This window comes from Poecilia latipinna, unplaced genomic scaffold (assembly GCF_001443285.1).
Source record: "Poecilia latipinna isolate Pla-1442-1.1 unplaced genomic scaffold, P_latipinna-1.0 Scaffold3398, whole genome shotgun sequence".
In the NCBI taxonomy this organism is placed as follows: Eukaryota; Metazoa; Chordata; class Actinopteri; order Cyprinodontiformes; family Poeciliidae; genus Poecilia; species Poecilia latipinna.
The window spans coordinates 1-23,715 of NW_015116014.1; the positions used below are offsets into that span (position 1 = coordinate 1).

At 37.2% G+C, this 23,715-nt stretch overlaps 1 protein-coding gene across 4 annotated transcripts; it reads right to left on the reverse strand.

Annotated features, from left to right (window-relative positions):
* On the reverse strand, window positions 1-23,715 carry mllt1a (MLLT1 super elongation complex subunit a). Of its 4 annotated transcripts, none has more exons than XM_015023728.1 (12): window positions 23,561-23,714; window positions 14,582-14,762; window positions 13,698-13,780; window positions 12,201-12,344; window positions 10,882-11,007; window positions 7,984-8,619; window positions 7,362-7,452; window positions 6,476-6,587; window positions 6,117-6,216; window positions 5,141-5,206; window positions 4,237-4,308; window positions 1-2,694 (listed from the first exon to the last, which is right to left on the reverse strand). In XM_015023728.1, exons 1-12 carry the CDS (start codon window positions 23,570-23,572, stop codon window positions 2,566-2,568), a joined length of 1,752 nt encoding a protein of 583 aa, XP_014879214.1. In that variant the 5' UTR covers window positions 23,573-23,714; the 3' UTR covers window positions 1-2,565. The 4 variants fall into 4 exon arrangements, with proteins under 4 accessions (XP_014879214.1, XP_014879213.1, XP_014879216.1 ...); XM_015023727.1 differs by having other exon boundaries at window positions 5,132-5,206; XM_015023730.1 differs by lacking the exon at window positions 1-2,694 and adding an exon at window positions 3,985-4,084 and having other exon boundaries at window positions 23,561-23,715.

Consider the following 23,715-nt stretch of genomic DNA (forward strand, 5'->3'; position numbering starts at 1 on the left):
CACAAACCCTAACCTTAGAACAGAAAAAAGATGACCACCATCCACAAAAACTATCAATTATGTTGGACTAACGGAGATATTCTTGATTTAACAAAAGAAAGAAAAAAAAAAAAAGAAAAAAAGAAGGACCACAGCAGGGATGGGAACCATTAAGACAATACTGGATGTTCAGGCATCCCAATTAACACTTGTTCCCCCCAGGAGGGGTTTACGGTAGGAGGGGGAGGGTGGGGTCTTCAATCTGTGTGAGCGACGCTAGCAGAGCGCACACCCCCCGCTTAGTGCTGCGCGCTGCAGGAAAAGGCACTGGAGTGGGGCTGTTGCAAGCCGTAAAAAAGTAAAAGCAATATACATTCAGAGCTCACAGGTTGTCTTGGGAATAAATACACAAAATGCACTTGTAGAAAAATAAAATGTAAAAAAGCGTGCCCCCCCCTCTTTTTCTCCTCTTTGTTTTGTTGGGAAGTATGGCTACTGTTTTTTTGTTTGTTTTTGTCGTTTCTTTTTTCCACCCCACCTAGAAGGCAAATTCAGGAGCGATCCTCCACTGCTGTGGCCAGGAGCTTCGGAGCCCTTTCGTTCACGCAGAGCAGAGGGGGAGCAGCGGGGGTGCAGGGGGGCGTTAAGGGGTCTGCTGGAGGTCAAGGCTCAGCTTTCAGTGGGAAAGCACAGGAACGCAACAGAACATGTGTTTTCGAATGTACAGACGGCTGAAAACCGGAGCGGGACACACACAGGAGAAAATATGCATCACTTCACCACAACCCCTCCTTACTGTGTTTACAAGCACTGAAAACAAAAAAAGGAAATAATGACACAGAGCACTGTGCAAAACTTTTACTCTTAAATTGGGGTTTTAGCAAGTTTTCTCTGAACCATCACCGTTTTATTTTTTCCTTAGTTTTAAAGGCAAAACGTTTTAGTTTTTGATCAAAGAAAGAAAACTCATCCTATCCCGACCCATTTTGTACCATAATGCTAGAATTTTGCTGGTTGATACTAATTTTCTGAGAGGATGATTACTGTTTTTACAGATTTCAAAAGAGTGATGAATAAAGATGTTTCTGTTTTAATTCAACAGAAAAAAAGATTTTTTTAAAAAATTAACATTTAGGCATCAAAGCATTTTCCCTGTTTTTTATGCAATTCAAGAAGAGTGGTTGTTGTAAACAGTGACGTAATTTAATTAAAAAGGGAAATAAATTCAGATTTTCCTGGCTTGTGCTGCCAATCAGAGAAAACCTTGCAGATTTTAAACGTGTTCATCCCTTCAGTTCATTTGTCTTTTTTACATGGATCATAAATACGTAATTTAAGCTTTTAACAACATTTTTCATGAAAAAATGTTTCAGTACTTGGAAAACTTTTCAGGCTATCCAAAGAAAGGATAGATAAAATGCAAATTAATTCAATATAAACTCACAATATATCATTACTTTGTCATTTATTATCGGATAAAACTCAAACTCAATCTAAATTTGTTGCAACCAGACAGCCTCTCTTTTCTTAATCTTGGCTGAAGTAACTTTAATTTTGCATTTTAACAACAAAAGTTAGTTTTTAAATTAAAAACAAAAGTGTGCTACTTTCTGGGTAATTTGTATCTAACAATAATGAAGCAACAACAATGAGGCAACTATTAATCTTTTCTGTAGTGATTAAAAAAATTAACAGTTCTAGAAGACAACCATCAATTAGCTCTGTAACAAAAACTTTACATCGGCGGAAAAAAAACAAAACAGAAAAATCAATGTTTTTACTTCTTAAAACCCAAAATAAAAAAATGTCAAGAAGCTTTTTCTGTCATTTACAAGAAAACTAAAGTGTGTTAAAAGCATTTTCAGTGCTTATAAACTAATAATGCCAAACGGGAGGTAGAGGTTAGCAGGGCAAAGTGTGCTTGTTGGCGAGTGACTGGTGGTAGAAATGCAACCGGCTGTTTGTGCTCAAGTTTCATAAACAAAGAAGTCGGTGACCACAAAGACAACATGTCCTCTTAAACCTCAGCAGAACGAGTCGCGCGCAGACTCACGGACGGCGTTCACACACAACTCAGGAGTGTGTTGGAAGAGAAATGAGCTCCAGCTGACAATGCTGGGGCCGGAGTGTTCTGCTCAGACAGGAGTGTGCATGTGGAGGAGGAGGAGGAGGAGGAGAAGAGGAAGAGGAGGAGGAAGGGGAGTATTAGGTTTGCAGAGGCGGGAGCGGTTTAAGTGCAGGAGGGAGGGACGGGGTGGGGGTTTGTTGGGCGAATTCCTCAGCTCGGCACAGATTCGAAGTGTGTGTAGTGAAAACCCTGACCAGACGGAGGTCAGATGCTCCGGCGTTTCCTCACACACCACCTCCTCCTCCTCCTGTTTCCTCCCCAGCGTCACGTGAAGGTGGTGTTGTGTGCTTGCGACTGTTCGTGTGTTTCTGTTTCGTGGTGTGGTTGTTCGATGCTTCAGTCAGGCTCGTGAAAAGGCCGCGACAGACGTTTCTGCTCGTCTCTTCCGCAAAGAGCAGGCATGATGGCGAGGCTACCTCTGCCGCTGACATCCACACGCCGCCCCCCGCCGCTTCCTGTCACGTGGCCGTCGCCTCCAGGTAGCTCTGTAGTTTGCGGACGGTGGACTCGTCCAATGAAAAGAGGTCAAAGTCAAAGGTGGTGTTTGTCACGTTAAAGTGGCCGGTCTCCTCGATCAGGTTGACAATCTGCAGGACAAAAACAGAAACTATTAAATTTTAGTCAGAAATGTGGACATGGTGCAGGAAGTAGCCACATTTCTTTGTGTTTTAGCTAAAAAAAATAATGCATTTCACTGGGATTTGATACTACAGACCAACACAGGAAAGTTAATAACTGTGATATGGAAGAAAAATGTTTAATTTATTATTTTTCTCTAACAATAGAAAGCCCAGATGCACCGATCCACTTTTTTTTTTTTTTTTACTTCCGATACCGATACCAAGATCTGAGATTTAGCTTCTGATACAGAAAAACAGTGCTGAACTGTCAAGTTTCTTTTTTCTTATTTTAATAAACGGATATAAATGTAATGAATTACAAATTATTTGATAACTCTCCACCAGTACAACAATTAAGTACACCAATAGCTTCATAGGTTTAGTCAAACATGTAGAAACTCAACAATAAAGAAACTGAGAAAAACAGGTTAACTCGGTCAAATATAAAAAATAAAGTGCAACAAATATTCAAAACTGAAGCAGAGAAAAATAACATGTTCGCTAATTGGTCAAATATAAAAAATAAAGTGTAAAGAATTTGAGTAGATTTGCTCTTATTGATACAGATATTAAAATCTGATTGGTGCGTCTCCAATAGACACTAGAAAAGTTGTCCATACATTTGTATTCATCACCCCTAAAATAAAATCCTCTTGATAAAATTAGAGCTCCAAGTCCTTTGAAGTTTTCATCTTTAGGTACTAAAAGGAGCGGTGTCATGTTTGTGCCATTTTACAGAACAAATGCGCAACAGTCGCTGCTTTCCATAACTAAAATGGGCAAAATTGTCAATATGTCACTAATTTTGAAAAAAAAACAACAACTTTTTAATGAGGTTTTTGGATTAAAATAATTACAATCGCATGTGAATAAGTTTGTTCACTCTATAAGTCGTTAAAAATCATGCGGCACCGTCATCATCCAACCACTTCCTGTTTTCTTCATATTTTCCGCCAGTAGTATCCGGTTGTTGATCATGTGACTTGTGATGCAAAATAAAATGTTTCCATTGCAAATTTTGACACATCCAAGAATGTACTTCATACTAAAGCAAAAACTTATCGCAAAATTGAGTCGTTCAGAAACTTCCATGTTTCCATTAAGCAGGTTTATTTTCTCAACTCCAGTTTTATGGTCAATGGAAACATTTACTGTTGCCTTCAGTTATAAAAATGCTGTATTTATCAAACATGACTTCAAATTGATCTTGTAATTTGATGCCTTGAAATTGGGGCTCTCTCTCTTTAAGAAGCTCCTGCTCTCTCTGACACTCCGCCTTCAGCTCATCTTCACAGTTATGCTGTGCACAGCCGTTCTGAGGCGTTTGCCAATTGCTGCAGCCGCTAGTCTAGAAGAGCTGAGTGGGGCAAATAAAGTGGAATGTATTCTTAATAATCCTCTACTTTCTGTTTATCAACGACATGAAACCTCTATAAAATTTCTGCTCTTTCGTAGAACAGGTTTAACTACAACAGGAGTAAATGTGGCAGAGAAAGTCGTATCGCCCACCTGCTGCAGGACGTTTCGCTCCCTTAATGCCATCAGTCTGCGGTGGAGGTCCACCAGCTCCTCTGTGTAGGCCTGCAGCATTCATGAAACAAGACGTCAGAAAACACAAAGTTCACAGGAAGACGTTAGTTGTTGACTGATTGATTCTTTGACAATTTTTTCTTTTTTCTCTAAGCTGAAACCAGTGGTGTCCAAACTTTTGACCCAAATCAGCAAAATGAAACTAGCTATTTAACAGAAATGCTAAATAAATAAAAAATATCGTGAGCTATTTCTTTTTAACTGCCGACTGATAAATCATCATGTAATATTTTAAAGAAACAACATAGAAAATAAGGAATTTCTATGATCTGAAAGGTGTCAGATGTTTTTTTTAATAAAACAAACTAAAGTTTTGGGTTGCATATTTTTTATTTTGTTGGTCTCGAGCAGGAGTCTGCAACCAGATGCTCCAGAGAACCAACTAAAGTTTTAAATACAGATGAATGCAGATTATTCTTTGTATTAAATCCTCTTTTGTCGTGGAATAATTGCATTGAATTTCTACAACAAGGCGATTTCTAAATCTATATTTTTTCCTTTCATTTTCCTTCTGCATCATCTCTGTTTAGTAGCGGCCCATTGAGGGCCACATAAAATTATTAAACTTTGGACACCCCTGGCTTACAGTAATATAACTGATCATGTTTAGGGTCAGAAATTATAATAATTTGACATATTGGTTGATTTATTGAACAACGTTGGGTGTTTTGATTCTCATACCAACAGAAAATCCAAACAAAAGTGTGTCGTTAAAAAGGTAAAATAGTCAAAGATTTGTTTCGTTTATTAACACAACTATTGCAGCAAAATGGTTATTTTATTTTTAAGTTTAGACATAAAAAGTTTGATTTACCCTTCCTACCTTGTCGTATCCCTTCTTCATCACCTTCTCCGAGCGAAAAGAGGAATCTGGACTTTTTCGGACAACCTGTGGCAGAAGATGGAGGCCAACCAGAGAGAGAGATGGATCGGAGATTTTAAAATAAAAAAACAAATTTTTTTACATTTTATTTTCATGTATTTCAACAGATGACTGACAAAAAATGCAAGACCGAATTATTTAACAACTGATTTAAAATGGGAAATAAATTTAGCAAACCGAGGCCTGTCACGATAAATTGTTTGATAACGATAAATTGTCCCAGAAGTTATTCTTTAGATTTTGAGACCATTTTCAAGTCATAATAATGCAAATGCATCCTCTCAAAGATCAATAATCTCTCATTTCTAATGAACATTTAACGCTGGAACTAGAAGACATTTTAAATTTCCCAAACAAATGAAACAAAAAAATAAAATGGATTTAGTATTTGTAAACAAAGCTGCCCTTCAAAATAAGGGGCTGATCTTCAGATTGAAGCTTTACGTCATCCAGTCTTCCTACCAATCATTTAAATGATTGAGCTCCTTTTAATTTATCATGCGACTAAATGATTAATTGCGACAAGCTGTAAGTTCACTCTGTTACCCAAGAGCTTGTACAGCTGCTTTAAGCGTCCATGAAACACAAACTTCATAAGATCTTGTTTTTGTCTCATATTATTCTGAGAAACTTGAACTTAAGCTCTTTGAAATGTTGCATCAGTTCGTTGTGGTTTTGCATGAGTTGGGTTATATCCGCTCATCAGACGCCGTTTATTAAATGACTGTACGCCTCCAGTCCTGCATGCGTTTTTTCTAAATGTAATTCTTCAATAGTCATTTCTACGATTCTTTAATCTGACTAAGTGTTTAATGTCTGAGCAGCACCAGAATCAAGACATGGCTCTAGCAGACGACTGAAACCCCCGTCGGCGCGCTGATTGAAAGCACAATAAAACGCTCGGTGGGAGACTCACTTTGTTGTTGGACGAGCCGTGTTTCTGTGGGGGTGGAGCGGGGTCTCGACTGGGGCGGTGCGATTCGTCGCTGCTGTCACTCTCGCTGTCCAGGCTGAGTCTGTCGGAGGCACAGGTCGAGGTCAGAGGTCATTCAAACAGACTAAAGGAACTCTGTCTGGCACTCGTAAATGCCCGTCTGCATCTGACGATGCGTAGAGACTCTTCGCAGCCAGTCAAGTGAATCAGTTTGACTGAACTACAATCTCTACCTGGCTTTAATAAAAAAAAAAAAACTGAAAATGCTGAGAATAAACCACAATCTGCATGTATAAAATACAGATTCTGGCTTAAAACTTTGTGATTTGGCTCAAACTGACCGAGAGTCGCGGTTGGGGGGGTTGGTTTTGATGGGCGTCCCTTCTTCTGAGCTGCTGTCGTCGTCGTCCGACTCTTCAGACTGGATCTCTTCCACCATGGATCTGAGCGGGCCTGAGAGACGAGAACAGAAACACGTCAGTTCTGTCATCTGAACAGATTAAAACGTTTTAATCCAACGATTTACCAAACCAACAGTTGGTGTCTCTGAAATGGAATGCAGTTGAGGCTGAAACTATTAATTTTAGGATTTTTTAGCAATTTATTTTGTTTAAAACAGGAGCGATACAAAGTTCACCGCAAGAGGAGAAACAAACTGTACCAGGTTATAATTTCCAAATGTCCTGATTGATTAAGTAACTGATTAATCAGTTATTCTGATGACTAAACTTGATTAATCAAAAAAAATAAATGGGCACATTTTGGAGACATTTCATTTAACCACTTACGCTTATTTTTTTACATTAGAAATGGTTAAAAAAGCAAATAAATTTTTTTAAATAATAAAAAGCATTTTATTTCTTATCTTTCTTATTCCTTGATCATTTCTGCTAAAATAATACTTTTAACATCTGAAAAGCTGCTCAATTTAAAATAAAGATGCTGATGTGTTTATTTTTTAGATAAACTAATAATTAAACAGCTAAATGTGCTTCATAGGAGATTTTAATATTTTTTATTTAAAGAATTTGAACCAGGTGAAGCTGTAACTGTGCCACTTGAAGAGTCGATTCACTGGACACTGGATTTGGGAATAAAATAATTAATTTAAAATCCGTATGCGTTCCCTGAAGACTTGAAGTGAAGACAATTGTAAGCCCAGGGTTAATTAAAAGGTTAATCACTAGAAACAACACAAATGACTAATTATTAAATCACCAAACTCACCTTGCCCTGGTTTTTGTCCAGGCTCAAAGTCCGAATCTGAACTGGAGTCAGAACTGGAAGTTGAGTTGGAAGGACTCGAAGCAGCCGATTGCTGGAAAAACAGAAATTTAAAAAGTACAACAGGTTAAATAAATATTAATAATATGAACAAATAAATGGGAAACATGAGTAGAATCAACTGAATACTTCATGTCTTAAGTTAATTGACACAAAAAAGTTCTAATTCTGCAGACAGCAGGCAAATGAAAACGTATCCAGTTAATCTTGAGTCCATTACAGATTAAGTTATTCTTGTTTTACTTGTGAATTGTTTTCCAAATTAATTTCTGTAAGAGGCATTTTCCAATGAAACATCTAGCAGACAAAAATCCTATTTTCAAAATAAATTTCAGGAAATTTACAAAAACAAAACAATGCAACCTTTTGTACAAGTTTAAAAAAATGCATACATCAATTCTCTTGCAGGAAGGAAAAACTAAAAATGACAAAATCATCATTATTAAAGAAAATCTGATAAATTAGACATTTACAGCAGCTCTAAAGTCATAAACGCATCCTGGTTTGTGTTTGTAGCAGCGGGTTTTAACTCTTCACCGTCGTATTTACCTAAAAATCCTCCTACCTCTGACTTTGACGACACTTCGTCCTCTGAATTGGACTCCTCCGACTCTGGAAGTTTCTTGAGCTCCTTCAGCTCCTGGGCATCGTTTTTGTTTTTGGGCGGCCAGCGGCCTTTCTCCTTGGAAGGTTTCTTCTCGCCGTAGGACTGGCTGATGGCCGAGGACGAGGAGACGCGCGGCGACGTCCCGGTGAACGCGCTGCCGGTCGGCCCCTTCAGCCCGTCGGAGCTGCCCTTCTTCTGCTTCTTGGCGCTGGGTTTGGGGGACTCCACGGTGGAGGGGCGCTTCCCCGGAGCTTTGGCCTCCACCGCTCCTCCTCCGCCTCCCCCGCCGCTTCCTGCCCCCCCTCCTTTGGGGGACATGCCGTCCATCTTCGACTCCTTCAGGGTGAGCTTGGGCTCCTTGAAGGCCGCCTTCGGCTGAACTTTCACTTCGTCCTTCACTTTGATCTCTGACGGCTTTTTTGAAGAGGAGGATGAGGAAGGGTCGCGACCGCTTTTGCTGCTCCCATCTCGGTCGTCGCCTTTGGACGACCCTTTGCTCTCAGAGTCTTTCCGCGATCGTTCACGGTGCTCCTTGGTCAGTTTGTGTGGTTTGGGTCCTTTGCTGCTGCCACCACTTCCTTCTTTGCTTGGTTCCTGAGGAGAGGAAAATAGCAGGACTTTCATCGGATCTACAAATTAAAATATGTAGGTTCAGGCTCATAAATGCTGCATTTTTGGAATTAAATTTTTACATTTATTAAATCTTGGGTAATTTTTGCACGTTTAAATGTTTGCTCATGAAGCTACACAAACTTAAATATGTTCAAATCAGTCAGTTTTTAAATAGCATCATTTTGATGGCCATCAATTTAAACTAATGTCTGCAGATAGAGATTATTTTAGTAACTGAGTATTCTACTAATTATTCTGATGATTAGCTGAAAAAATTAAATACATTGGTACATTCTGCAGATTTTTTACTTAACCACTTGTACAAGATTGAAAATACTCAAAAAAGCAAAAGAAAAACATTTTGTCACCTAAAATGTAACAACAGCATTCCTGTAATTAACGCTTCATTATTTATATGAAAGATCGAATCTGCAGCTACATAAATACTCCTAACATGTGAAACACTCAGTCCTTCCTGATTAACTCACTGAAGCTAACAATTGTTTTAATAATTGATCATTCTGACAATTTTTTTTTTTAAAAAGTGGCAAATTCTGCTAATTTTTCAACAATATCAGCTTGTTTTATACAATATTATAAATATAATAAGATGAAAATTTCTTTTTCACATAAGAAAAAAAAAACATCTTGCGGACTAAAATCTAATATATCATCCCCTTCGTGTATGTGTAGCTAAAACTATGCCACTTCAGTTCTGAGAAAAGGATATTTGCAGAAAAATATATATATTTTTTTATCTTAAATTCAAAATATTTTTATACAGTTTTGGGTTTATTATAGCTCTAAATGTGATGTTCTTTCAGCAAATGTCCTTTTTTTTTAAGTGTTTACTCCAGGTAACGATTCATCGATTCCTAAATTATTTGACAATTATGTAAATTAATCTGATTAATAGTTTCTCTACAGTTCAGTAACAGAGAAAGTTAGTCAGAATTTTTTAATTGTCCACCAAAATAAATGCGTTACCAGGGCTGAGACATTGAAACAGGAGAGATCTGAGCTCTTCTGTTTGCTCCAGATTCTCACTGCAGAGTTTTGGACCAACTGAAGGCAACAACGGATTTTGCATGACCCATGTTAAAAGAAATTACAAAAAAAAGTGTGTTGCAATAGTCTAGACGAGAGGAAATAAATGCATAACTAACCATCAAGTTCCTTTTTATTGTAACTCCCACCTTCTTAGTTTGGAAATATTTATCAACTTGCTTTGAGTGACCTTCAGGAGAAACTAGTTTGACCTAAAAGCTGATTTTAAAAGTTTAATCTGTTGATAAAAGTTTTCCGTTTTCAGAACTCAAAATTGTTGGAGCAGTGATAAATTAAATTCTGTACACTTTAATATTGTTTTAAATACTTCTGTTCTTCAAAACGTATCACGTCTAAGAAAACACTAAACATAAAAAATGTGTAGAAATTCACACATTAAATGCAAGTTACCTTGTTAATTACTTCAGGTGTTAAAGCTAACATGAACAAGAAAAGCATTAATTAAAATTACTTCAGGTTAAGTATTTAAAGTGGAGAAATGCTCAACATAAAGCAGATAAATAAGTTAATTTTACTGTAAATCAGGTTTTAGCAAGCATCTCTTCAATTAAAAACTAAAAATATGGATTTAAAAAGTCAAAAAAATAAAGTATTTGCTTTCCAGAGGTTCTCTACCATGGCCCTTAGAGCTCACTGTCCAGAATGTTTTTACTGCACCTCTGCTCCAGCACATCTAATTCAAATGAATGCATTACCTCCTCAGCTTACCATGCAATGCTGCAGAAGCCTGAAAATCACACATTCATTTAAGACAGGTGCCTGGCTGCTGGGGAAACACCCAAAACATGCAGGGCTAGACTGAAAACCAGGAATTATCAAGAAGATTTTTTTAGATTCTGGTTATATCTTAAAAAAAAAAAAAAAAACACACATAGAAATAGACGCCTGCAAAAGAATAAAGTCCTCGTCAGGTCTACTCTCCAACTGATTCATCTTTGAAAAATGCGAAGGAGTCAGTTTTCCTCCTAATGTGCACCCTCACTCCGCAGATAAGAAGAGAGAAATCCTGCACACGAATGCACAAAAACAGCTGGGAACAATTACTAACTCCAGTCAGCCTTTTTCTCAAAAAGGAAAAATATACATTTTTATTTCATCTATGCCTGCAAACGATGCGGACGGATCTCACGTGATCAAGGGGACTTTAACCAAATGATGTTTCTCCCTTTGTCCTACCTTTGATACATGAGAGGTCTTTGTCTTTTTGGGGTCTGAGAAGGCTGAGAGGGGGATGGTGGGAAGCATTGGGTAGTCCGGACTGGGCCTCGACATAGCTTCAGCCCCCTCAGGGACCACCAGTATCTGAAATTAAATACACATGAGTCACTGTGTTTCTCTGCCGACACTCAAAACCACCGGTAGACTCCAAGTTCAAAACGGGAGGCAGTAATTTGGAGAGGATTACAAAGAGGTTCAGCTCATTTGAAGTAAAGTTTTACTGTTTTGATCAACACAAAGCTTTTTGAAATTAATATGTGAGAACAGATGTTTGGTTTTGTTTTGTTGGTTTAGATTGGTGGTCAAAGCAAATGTTAATCCTTTCTAATATTGAAACGATTTCTAAGCAGATCATGCTGGAGCCTGGATTTGATTGGAAATGTTTTCGGTGACTATTGGCCTGCAGGTTTTTTATTTACATTTTTTTATTGGCACACTTGTGTGTTGCAGATTTCTGCTCAGGTCCCTCTTGAAAATGAGACCTGGATCTCAATGAGAGGGGTTTTCCTGGTTAAATAAAGGAAAAAATACTTGAATTACATTAAATATGTTCTGATAAAATACAAATGCTAAGTAGCAATTAACAATATATTTTTTTAATTTGTTTAATATTAAGACAACACACCAAAAGTTGTCCAAATACAGAAATATATCAAAACATTACGGATAAGATTCTGAAGAAACAAGTGTGGATTTCCAAGTTTGATCAATGGATTTGTACTCAAATAATAACATATGGAAAGACATGAAGAAAAGGAAGAATAAATTAAATGTTTCTCCATATAGAAGCCATTTTGAAAGTATCATTAACAAGAACGGCTTTTCAACAAAGTATTTAATACAATTTAGTTTGTTCAACACTTATGTTTTTATCAATTGTGTCTTTTCTACATGTGGATCACTTGAGTTGTTGAAAATATCTCGGGTGAATTTTATTAAATGTCGCCACTCTTGCAGGATTTTACTGTTTCCTTACAGTGACTTTAACATATCAGAGTTTTACCACTGACCACTGATTTGATTGGCTGACGCATTGTATCATTTATTTTCACACAGTGATGCTACAACTCACTTTTAAGCATTTTTTCTGAATAATTTAATGCTTTGGAAGCTGTGTACAGAGGCCAGAAACGCTCTCGTTGTTTTCAAAGCTTAACACAACCACAGGAACTGTATTTAATGAGTGAAATGAGAAATAAAATGGTCAGATTTTTACTGTAATCTGACCTAAAGTCCTCTTAGCTGTTGTTGAGTAAAGCTGTCAGTGACAGACTTACCCCTCCCGCCTTGATGAGCTTTTTCCTGAATTCTTTGGTGGGGTTGTTGAAGGTGAGTTTCTCACAGCGCAGGTGGTTAACGGGAGGGTTTCCCTCCAAGTTAAGGAACAGGTCATAATTGAAGATGACTTTTTTTGGCTCCTCCTGAACAAGAGAGAGAGGATTAAAACTTGCTTTACGTGCCACAACAGAAGCTGAATGAAACAAACAGTTTTTGTAATTAAAAAGTATTTCTGAATAATAATCACTGAATAATAAGTGACATTTCTTGGAAGGAAATTTTTAAGAAATCAGGAAGGAAATGAGAATTATGTACACTTAATGTTATGTCGACACCAAACTAATGTTAATAGCACAAACTGTTTCTCTTCCTTTTGAACTCCAACCATTTAAACTTTCACTAAGTCGCCAAGTTGCAAAATTAATTACAGAGAAATTATGTGAGCTCACAAATAGAAGTGAACTAATTTAGAGTTAAGAATCCGACTCTTAGAGACTGGCAAGTAAAATACTTGATTTGTTTTTATAAAACTAAACATCATTTAAATAAAATATCTACAAACATATAGTAGCATCAAACAAAGAAATTAAGGCAGAGATCTTCACAATAAAAGCTTTTCAAAATAAAAGCAGCACATTTGGATTTGCTAAATAAATTTTAATTTTGCTTTCATTTATAAATAACACAAGGTGCAGGGAACTCCAGTTTTTGAGAGCTTGTGTCATGCATGGTTTAGACCAGGGTGTCCAAAGTGTGGTGCATGGGCTATTTATGGCTCTCGAAATGATTTTGTTTGGCCCTTCACCAAAAGTCAACAAAAGGTAAAACATTTCGCCAATGAATAGAAAACAACGAATGCTTCAAAAAAAATTTAAAATTGTCTTTTAAAAAGGCATCTGAAGTCCTTTTTATGTTTTTAATCATTAATGATTTCCATTTTTGATGACTGTTTTTATTGCTTTTTTTGTGTTTTGTGATGTAAAGCACTTGTTGTAGAAATGTGCTGCACGAATAACTTGATTGAATAAAAATAAAATTATTATTGAGCGAGTAAAATTAAAAATAAATCAAATTAATTTTTTAATTTGACAGTTTGGACACCACTGGTTTAGATGTTTCCTTGCTTGAACGCACACACACAGACTTGAATGACGGCAACATTTTCAGGCTGCAGCAGAACTTGCTGAAAGGCTGAGGAGATAATTTGGTGATTTGAATCAGGTGTTGGAGCAGGGCCACGTCTAAAACCTGCGTCGACCCTTTGAGGACTGAAGTCGACCACTTCTCGAACAACAACAGGTTCCAACACATTCAACATCTGTCCGCACTCAAATGACACCAGATTCCACACACTTTAAGGATAGATGGAAGGACGTATGAAACATTTATGGAACAATTAATTAGGCATTTAAAAACAGCTTTTTTCCTCCTCTGTTATCCCACATTTTCTTTCTCCACACCATAAAATACGTGTAGTACTGTTGCGGCGTTCGCACCTTGTTCTTGAAGTAAACCTCGATAGGCATGATGAAGCCTGCGTAGCCCGATTCCTCCACTTTGTATGGAGGCTCCTTGCATACTGGAGACAGACACACACTCATCACTGACGATACTAATTTATATGTTCATATGAGTGATTTTAATCACAATATGTTGCAGGATATTTTGCTGTCATAAAAGTGACGACAAAGTATGTACAACTACTTTACCGTATCTTTTAATTCATCTGTAGTCTGACTGCTGCAGTCGAAGTCCCGTAACAAAACAGAATCCATTTTTATAACAGGCTTCTTCTACAGAAGTTAGATTTATTTTTTCACTAAAAATATTTTTTCACTAAAAAACTGCATTTTTTGGAGGAAATGCAGTCTATTGTTCTCAAAATAAAACAAATATTGTATCACGGTAAAAAAAAAAATCCCAATAATTATAAATATGATAAATACCCATCCCTAACTCAGTGTACTTTTCAGAATAATCCCAATTTAAAATAAACAGAATTAATAAAAACATTTCCAAATTGAAAACAATCGTTGTAAATTAAAATCAAAAACTTCTCAAATACCAAATGTTTAACTTTTTTGTTTCTTGTACCAGTCTACTTGAGCTTAATATGATGGAATAATTTAAAAACATTTGTTAAAATGGTCAAATTTGTATATCAATTCATAAGACTTTTAGAAATGTAAATTGGATTGATGGATTATTCTTCTTTGTTCATTTTTATTACACTTATATCTCTTATACAGATGATCATCTGTCCTTAATCTGACCTCTTTCAAAGCTTAAAGAACTGCTGAATTTCAGATGCATCACAAAAAAGAGAGCTTTGAATAAACAGTGTAAGTATATGCGTTTAAATCTAATGTTGAGCATTTACCTCTCTTGGGTTTGGGGAAGCTGTCATGCAGGCGGAAGACGACCCTCTCTACAAAGTGCTGGATGTCGCCGGTCTCTGGGCCTCTGACAAAAACCATCCAGTCGTGGGTGAAGCCTTCAGAGGTCACTTTCTTCTTCAGCTGAGCTCTGTGACCCAACTCCAGCTTCACCTGCACCGTGCACTGGAAAGGAACCAAGTTATATTAAAAAATGCATAAAAGGTTTATCAGGAGGCAGAGACTTCAGATCAACTTGCTCCAACCTCGTAATCTATGTGTATCGCTTCTTTTTTCTTGATAGCTTTATATTATCAAGCCAAAAATTGATGAGTTTCTTCATGTCAGCTTTGCTGAACATCTTTACAAGTCCAGCCACAGATTCACAGGTAGATCTCCATCAACGTTTGACATGCACATTTTGAAGTATCGCATCAGAAAAGGTTGATGGACATGGTCATATTCGAGATAAATTTATCAATTTCACAAACATGTTTTTAAGTTTGCTTTAACTTAGCAAATCAAGGTCCAAACACAGAGGGAGAGGACTTTCAGCCTGGAGTGGGCAGTCAGAGACAACCGAGGCTGGGATTGGAGTGGTGAGACGCTCCCACTCACTGGTGGGGTGGTGCCTTACCAGAGGAACGAAACTCTGAAAAATTTTCAAGTTCAAAACCCCAGCATGGAAGAAAGGACTCTGCAGTCAAGAAATTGTTTTTATCCTTTTATTTGTCAGTTATACTCCTAAAATGAGAATAAAGTGGTATTATTTTCCCATGCTTGGCCAAGCTTGTGAAATAACTGGTGTATTTAAGTGAGCTGTACTGGTGCAGTGTTATCAAATAAATTTGTAATTCAGTAAATTTCTGTCTACGTCTAAAAAAATAAACATTTTAAGTCAATTCACCTGTTTTTCTGTATTGGCTGAACCGACAGATCTCTGCATCAGAAGTGAAAAAAGTGCATCGGTCCATCCCTAATGGAAATATTTAATTACACTGATCTATAATGAAAATGACCTTTAGCATGAGCCCTGTCCAGGTGGCTTCATACCGCTTCTTCTGCGGTGATAAATTACAGCAGCAGAAACACCTTGCAAACTAAGCCGTCTTATGAAATAAACATAAGCGAAGCCAGCAACGCGATTAATCCGAGAACCCACTATTCATCATTTCCCCGATTCCACCTTGAACAAAAACCTTCAAGTCTCTGCTCAAAGTCTGGTGACACTTCAGAGGGGAAGGAAGGGCGGCGTCTGGAAAGACACAAAGCTGGACTGGTGTCGGGACGCTCTCAGTGAAATTAAGAGTAATTTGACGCCCAAGCAGCCCGATCTCAAAAGAGGAGTCCAGAAAAGGAGCGCATTATTGGACTACTGCTGTCTGCCACGGACAATAACAGGAGAGAGCCTCGCAAATGACGCTGTGATTATAGAAGATGAAGAGGAGTGCAGAAGGAGAACACCGAGACGGGGTGCTGGTGAGGAATGAAGTGGAGAGACGGGGGGGGGCAGAAAGGCACTTTATGTCCAGGGACGGCCTGAAGAATGTGGGGATTTGGAAATGGCACGGTGCGGCTCGTGAGTGGAGGGATTAGACGGGACGGGACCGCGATGAGCTCGTTTGGCGCTCACCTCCTCCCTGCCTGGCTCTCTGCCTGGCCATCCTGTGACAGTAATGCCCTTAAACTCCAGACTGCAGCGTGCCAACGGGGAGACGACGAGGGAGTCGCTCTGATCATTAACCACACCCTCCCCCACCGAGGAGTCGCAGAAAATCAGATAAGCAAAGCATAAAGAGAAAGGCTGGAGTGTTTTATTAAGCAACTGAATAGTTTACTGAATAGTTAAACTGAAGTTTAATTTTACACTGACATTTTATCAATTAATTCGGCTAATCTGATGCTGAATGGCTGGGAGTGGGTATGAATATCTGCCAATAATCAAGACGTATTAGCCCAACAGGCAATAAATGAGGGTGATGAATTACAGACGTGACAAATAGAGGGAAATTAATGAGCCACTCTTTTAATGACATAACAATCAATGAAGCCAATATTTCAAGTTAAGTATGGCTTAGTCATTTGCCCCAGCTCCTTGACTGCAAGAACTTTAAGCTTTTAATTGGACAAGATCCTGTAAATGGATAATATTTATGCTTTTGAATAAAAGTCATGCTCATAAAAATCGGTGTAAACATAATAAAATTAGACTTCAACCTGAGTACAATTTAAATCAGCTGAATAATAATATGAAGCTGTTTCAGATGAGTTTTCTTTTAAATTTTGATAATCGGTCGCAAAAATCAGTGCTTAATTTTTTATTTTGTTTGGACAAAAAAAAACACATTAGGAAATGTATTTTTGCAGAAAGACGAACAAAACATACAAACACAAAATAACCTTTTGAATTAAAGCAATACAATCAAGAGAAGTAGCATATTTACACATTAAAAATTGATATTGCCATGGAAATACAAACAGATAAATCAAGTGCTTACATACAATAATATTAAATCAAACTAAACTTTTATCATTTAAAGTCAATTAGAAATACCACCAGGATGTTTACTTGCTAAATGCCAAAATAATGTGAGTCAAACAATCAAGTTTTATTCCTCCTGACAGATCTGGTTTAACAGTCAGGATTTGGAGGAACGGTATTCTCAGGCTTGAAAGTTCTCCTTTTTTTTTTAATAATAAAAATTAAGGCCAAAAAGCCCTAACACAATAAATTTAGATGGACAATAAATTGTTCCAGACATTATGGTGATAAACGATACTATTGTTTTGAGACCATTTTCACATGATTTAGGCATAATAATGCAAGAACACCTTCTCAAACATTAAGAACATTTAGTACTGGAGCTGGAAAGACATTTTAATTAGCCAAAATAAACAAAAACAAATAAAATGGATTATGCCGTCTCAAATAAACAAAACATATTAGTCATTCAGCTCGGACAGCTATTACCAGCTTTCACCAACATCTTTCCAGGGTCTTTTGTTTTTCAGGGTTTTTACAGACATTTCATAACCCGTCTGCTTCCTGAACAGCATGATGGCTGCACAGTCTCATGTTGTATTTGCCTAATTGTTGGAACAGATGAACATATAACCATCAAGCATCTGGAAAGGATGACCCAAAGTTTCCTTCTCTGTAATTTTGCATGTTGAATCAGTTACATTATTATTAGGTGTGTAACGCACAAAAATTTTAAACCAAATGGTTTTTGGTTATTTTTTTCCCCTTTATTCAGCAAAAAAATACTCAAAACTTTCTGATAAATTAGGTTTAATCCAGGATAAGTATTTTTGTTTGATTTTCTCAATAAAATGATTACTATAAAACCACCTGGATATCATGTTGTTGCTTGGAAATGTTTTCATAAGACCGAGCCAATATTTGATGGTTGAATGATACATGGAGCTACGTTTGCATTTTAGCTGATTTTCCTCTCAACTAAAGATTTTAACATTTTGCTCTGAGTCATTCCAGGTGAGTAATAAAGTTCAGGTAAGAGTGAGCTAAAATATGACCTATCATTGTTGAGCAAAGCTTGAAAGCCATGAAATCATTAACTGGGCTTTCCAAATAAAGGTAGTTGGGAACTTCTGAATTGGCCTTTAGCAAAAATAATGTTGGCAATCCTAAATTACTAAAACAGGAAAGATTTAGTATCATTTACTGTCAGTAAATAAGTCAAGTCCACAACTTCAACTCTCTGTGTGCCAAATATTGCATTTAAGTAGTTGGATGGACTCTCAATATCCTAATTTCATTAAATGCTCGTGACCTTCACCAATAACACAGCGATACATTTGTCATATTTTAAGTTCCTTGGTGAGAATACCCCTCTAAGTCACAACATTGTCAGGAAAAGTAGCAATTATAAGTTACTAATAAATAAATAAAATCTATATTGTAGCTTTTTTAAAAATCCAAGTGTCTATTTTTCCATTAAAATCAAAGATCATATTAATTATAAAAAACAATGCAAGAAGAGAAAAAGCAAGCTTAAAACACCTGGATACCAATTACAGAAATAAAATGTTTATCTGAAATAATAATATGCAGACAAATTCACAATTTGAAGCAAAAATAGTGGATATTTCAATCAAAAGAAATGCAGGGGACTAAAAAGCAAATAAAGCAAAGCTGCTAAAACAGCGACGATGTGTGCATGACCACGCTGTTTTTTTCTCTCCAACTGAGGGGAAACACAAATTCTGGCAGACATGCTGGCTCCCATGAAAACAATGAACTCCCGGCGGCCATAAATAAATAACATCCATTAATCTCTTCAAGCTAATAAACGATTGAAAGAAAAGCAGGAACACTGACCCAAAGAGAGCACACACACAGGGACACCAAGCAATGACCAAATTTCCTTTGGGTGAAGATCAGACTATCATAGCCTACATCAGCAGGAACAGTGAAACGTTAATCTGTTTTGGAAAATCTTACGTCCTAAAGAGACACTGACCAATTACAAATACAGTCAGTGAGGCCTCCAGTGAAAGCAAGTGACCATTTGAAACTGGGTGTGTGAATTAGAGTGTAAGAAATTTAACAAGCTGCATGACAAATCAAACATGTCAACCCAGCTGCACTGATCCTGCAATAAGATCTGATCATAAGAAACCAGAGGAGATCAGATGCACATAAAGTCCCAATTCCTCTTTAGTTATAGACATATGAAGCAGCATGACCAAACAAACCACTGTGATGCAACGATATTCCAATTTCCCCAAGACTTTAATTCAAACAAAACATTGACAGACTTCTGTATTTCTTGGATTTGGTTCAGTTCATTCAAACGCCACACAACTCTGCAGAACACCTTGACATTTCAACCACTGCAGACTGACACACTTTGCTGTTGCAACATGATCTTCATAACACGACTGAGAATGACAACTCAATTACGGAGCTTTAACACAGAGTCAACTAATAGATACACTGAGAAATCATCTGTCAGCAAGAATCAGATGATACTGACCTTGATTAACACTGACCGGTGACAGGTCAGTCAGTCAGGGTTTCTTTAAAGGGGACATATAAAGCGATATCTGTCATATTTTTGAAATCTGTTCAGTTTCTCTATTCATTATTAGTCTTTTTGAACTATTACTTCACAAAACAAACAAGTTAATCAATTTCCGGCTAACCAATTTTGTGAATCCGCCATTTTTATTTCTCACATTATTTTCGGATTTAAATTGTGAAGGTGTGTTAACCCACAAATTTAATTACACCCAGCATCAGAGTCTTTTCTAAGTGGCTGGTTAAATGTTATTTTTCTTAGAAATGTACCCACACAGTGGGGGAAAATCCTCTTTATTTGCACAAAGAACTTCAAGGACGAGTGCCACTGGTATAAAGAAGGATTTGCCAAACGAGTGAAGGGTGAGTTCCTTCTGTCTATGGAAACGACGGACACAGTAAAGTGATTGATAAATTGTAAATTATGCTAAAAAGACAATCAGGTTTTATCCTGCTGAGCTTCTCCAGGACTTCTGTTTCAGTAATGCTAGCCAAACTAGCCACATCAACCAATATAAGCTGAGGAAAAATAGTGAAATGTGAATGGTATATTCATTTTCTGCTTTTAAATAATACCAAGACACCTTTTTAGATATTCTTATAATTCTTAGAGAAATATCAGTTGGCAAGGCTGATCAGAAATTGGCCATAAAATTGTGACTGGTCCATTTTTAGAGTTAATTTTTACTTTCGGTGTCTGTAAAAAAATAAAAACTATTTTCAAACTGATTAAAAATCCAGTTTTTGTCATTACTGTCCTTAATTTTGGAAATTGGTAGTTATGTTAATATCAAGATATGTGCACTGAAATAAACTTCAAGATGCTACCAAACCACAGAAGAAGAAAAACTTGTGTTTTTCTGGAATAAACAGAGAGGAGTGCAACATTTTTGGCAGATTTGAGCTGTTTCTTTGCAGGTGAACGTGAACACATCTTAAAAAAATGTAAAATATAGGACAGTGGTATTAAATACTTGTGATTAGCCCATTTTCCAATAGTAGTGACAAACCTGGAGTTTCAGTTAGAACAGACCAAAAAGCTGGAATTTGCTTTTAACTTTTACCAGAAGTCGACTTTGGGCGGTTGAGACTTCAAAGGGGGTCAACGCTGAATAGAGTCTAGCTCCATGAAAGTGGATGAGCCACTTTCCACGAGTGTGTGTGGCTTCACCCTGAAAACCCAGCCTCCTGCAGCCTCAGGCATTTGGGACGCACCAAGCTGCATTTCTTCCACAGACAGCAGATCTATAATTTGGCTTACTGAGCTTTCTGCATAAAATGTTCATCTTCAGATGTCATAAACCCTAAGTGAGCAATTTTGTACATTAATCAAATGTGGATTAGAAACTAACCCTTAAAATTATACAATACATTGTGAGGTCATGGAGACTGGATTCGCCACTAACACACACAGACTCCGATAGATTTACCTACATGCATTTTATCCTCTTTACCCAGAACATATAAAATACTAAAAACTACAGACTTCTGCCAACATTTAAATAGTTTTAAAGGGATTTTTCATGAGCAAATAAGACCAATAAAAGAAGAAATAGAGGGAAGACTTGTCTACAGAAGATGAACAGCGAGCAAAAAAAAACCCTACTTTCTGTTTGTTTTATAGTCTTAATGACAGGGTTTGTTTTAAAACACAGGGTTCATTATGCTCCCAATTACCGTAAAAGAGAACAACCCAACTAGGTTTGATTCATTAAGTCTTTTACAATGTGAATTAAACTATAATTATTTTAGGAACTTCTTCCTTTATATTCTTAGAAGATAAAAAAATGCAACCTATAAACACAAATGCTCTTTTCAGACATATTGGCACCTGAAATTTACAAAAAGCAAGAAAAACCTTGGAAATGGTAAAGATTGTGTCACTCTGTAGACAAATCCTGCTTTTGTCAATGCTACTAGGATTACAACTTGTACTAATTCAGCAGACTTTGTATCAATTCAATAATTTGAGTTGCTGCAAGAGAGTGGATTGAGTTTGATGAAAAGCTCAAAAACACTGTTGTTTTCTGGTTCCTAAATACAACACACATAATCACTACTGGATCTGGTTGACATGGTTGGATGGTGTTACTGAGTGAAGACGACTCAAGTTAGCTACATTTAAAAAAAAAACAACTGATTTGATACATGAGCACTTAAATAGCATAGGATCAGATTTCTATCAGATATCTCAGCATTTAACATCAATATTTACTATAAAAAAGAATGTAAGCAGAATGACTTTCTTCTTGTGAGCCTTCATTCTCTGCTGCTGTTTAAACATTAGAAATATCAAATTATAAACTATAGAAAATCACTACTACAAATCAGCTCATACAGTTAGCAGCAGCATAACCACTAAAACCATTTCATTTATTAACAATTGTTGGCAATATCAATTTTTATCTACAAACTATGCTTTTCAGTTATTCTGGGTAACAACATAGTCTGTGTTGTAAATTGAGGGACAATTGTTCTAGCAATGCCGTAGGTGTCTTACTTTTTAATTTACACACATGCTTGTATTATTTGAACATTAGATTTTAGTCCTTCAGTTCAAAGCATCAGTTTGGCATACTTTATTTCTATTATTTAGCTAACACACCTCTTAGGATCTTGTCCTTCTCTACTCATGTGGCTTCTGACCATTTTTACCTCCTACAATTTAAAATCAGGTCTACTTCACATCTGTAATATTGAAATTCATACTTTTCCTAATTAAGATATCTGTCCATTTTATATACAAACCTAAGATAAATGGGGGGGGAGTCACTGAATTACAAAAATAAATTATAAAATATCAGAAAATTTTCAGGTATTGTTACCCCTCTAGATAAATAGATAATTATGTGTATTTTCATATGTACAATAGGTGAAAATAGATATTTTTTAAGTCAGTGGAGGAAATAAATAGAGGTACGTATGTAAAATAATGCATTTTTTTTGATGAACTGATGGAAATGTGTGTGCAGTGATGAGTGGCTCTACTGGAAAAATATATATTTATGTAACAATACAAGTAACAGTGGATGTATGGATGGGAAAACTATGTATTGATGAATGAATGAAAAATATATGCATGCATCTATGAAGTATTGAGAGATAGATTTATGAATAGATGGTGGATGGAAGGAAAAATAATTGTGAAAGTAAATACAGATGTATTGTTTGAATCAATGGATAACTGCATGCACGAAAAGAAAAACAGATATCTGGACAAATGCATGGGTGCAACTTTTGGACAATGATTTAAGTAATCTGGAAATATAAACATTTCTTCCTCATCCAACCTGGAAAACACCTACTACTAAATTCCACACTTTTCCATTCTGCGTAGAAACCCTGTGCAGTCCTGAAGGTGGTGAACATTAACCAGCTGTGAGCAAATAATGCAAATATACTCCAGCGTGTTGTAAGATTCCTGTCGTTATCAGCTCCTCTGTGTTGTTCAGATTTCAGGCCGTTGGCGGCGGAGACAACACCGCCGCCAGCCTCAGCAGCCTAACCTGGGGCAGGACAAATCTTTTCCCCCAGCGCCTTGTAGCTGCTCCTTAGCCTTTAGCCAACGGCCGACACTCTCCTCATACATAAATTAGCTTAGCTTAGCTTCACCAAAAGCCCCGATATAAACTGACTGTCGCGAGCTGTAAGCGGTTTGCGTGTGTTTCTGAAGGAACCAGGGCAGAATAAAAACCCAAGCGGGGGTCTCTTTGTGTGCTTGGATGTGGCTAGGCAGCGGTGCTGAGTGCTGTAGTAGTAAATACCGATATATGAGTGCCCAGCTAGCACAGCTCCAGAGCCAAACAACTACGAGTTTTTTTTTTCTCCCCTTTCTCACGCGCAGAAAGGAAGATTCATTTCTCCCCTGCCAACCAACCGCCTGCGTGCTGCCCCTTTCCCCGCAAAAACCTCCCATTCCGAAAGGAGACACGAACCGTACCTGGTTCTCCATGTTTCTCCGGCCTCTGTGATTGTTGTAATTATTTACAGCGGCGTTTGTGGAGCGTCTCCCCGGCCTCTCTGCTCCTCATTGTGTGTCAATCCAGCCCCAGAAGCGGAAGGCAGACGGCTCCCCTCCCCTTCCAGACGGCTGCT

Coding starts and splice junctions, on each gene's coding strand:
- mllt1a (XM_015023727.1), bottom strand. Junction 13,781..14,581: donor CTTCCCCAAACCCAAGAGAG/GTAAATGCTCAA, acceptor GTCTGTCTCCAG/TATGCAAGGAGCCTCCATAC. Junction 11,008..12,200: donor AGCTCATCAAGGCGGGAGGG/GTAAGTCTGTCA, acceptor ATTTAATTTCAG/ATACTGGTGGTCCCTGAGGG.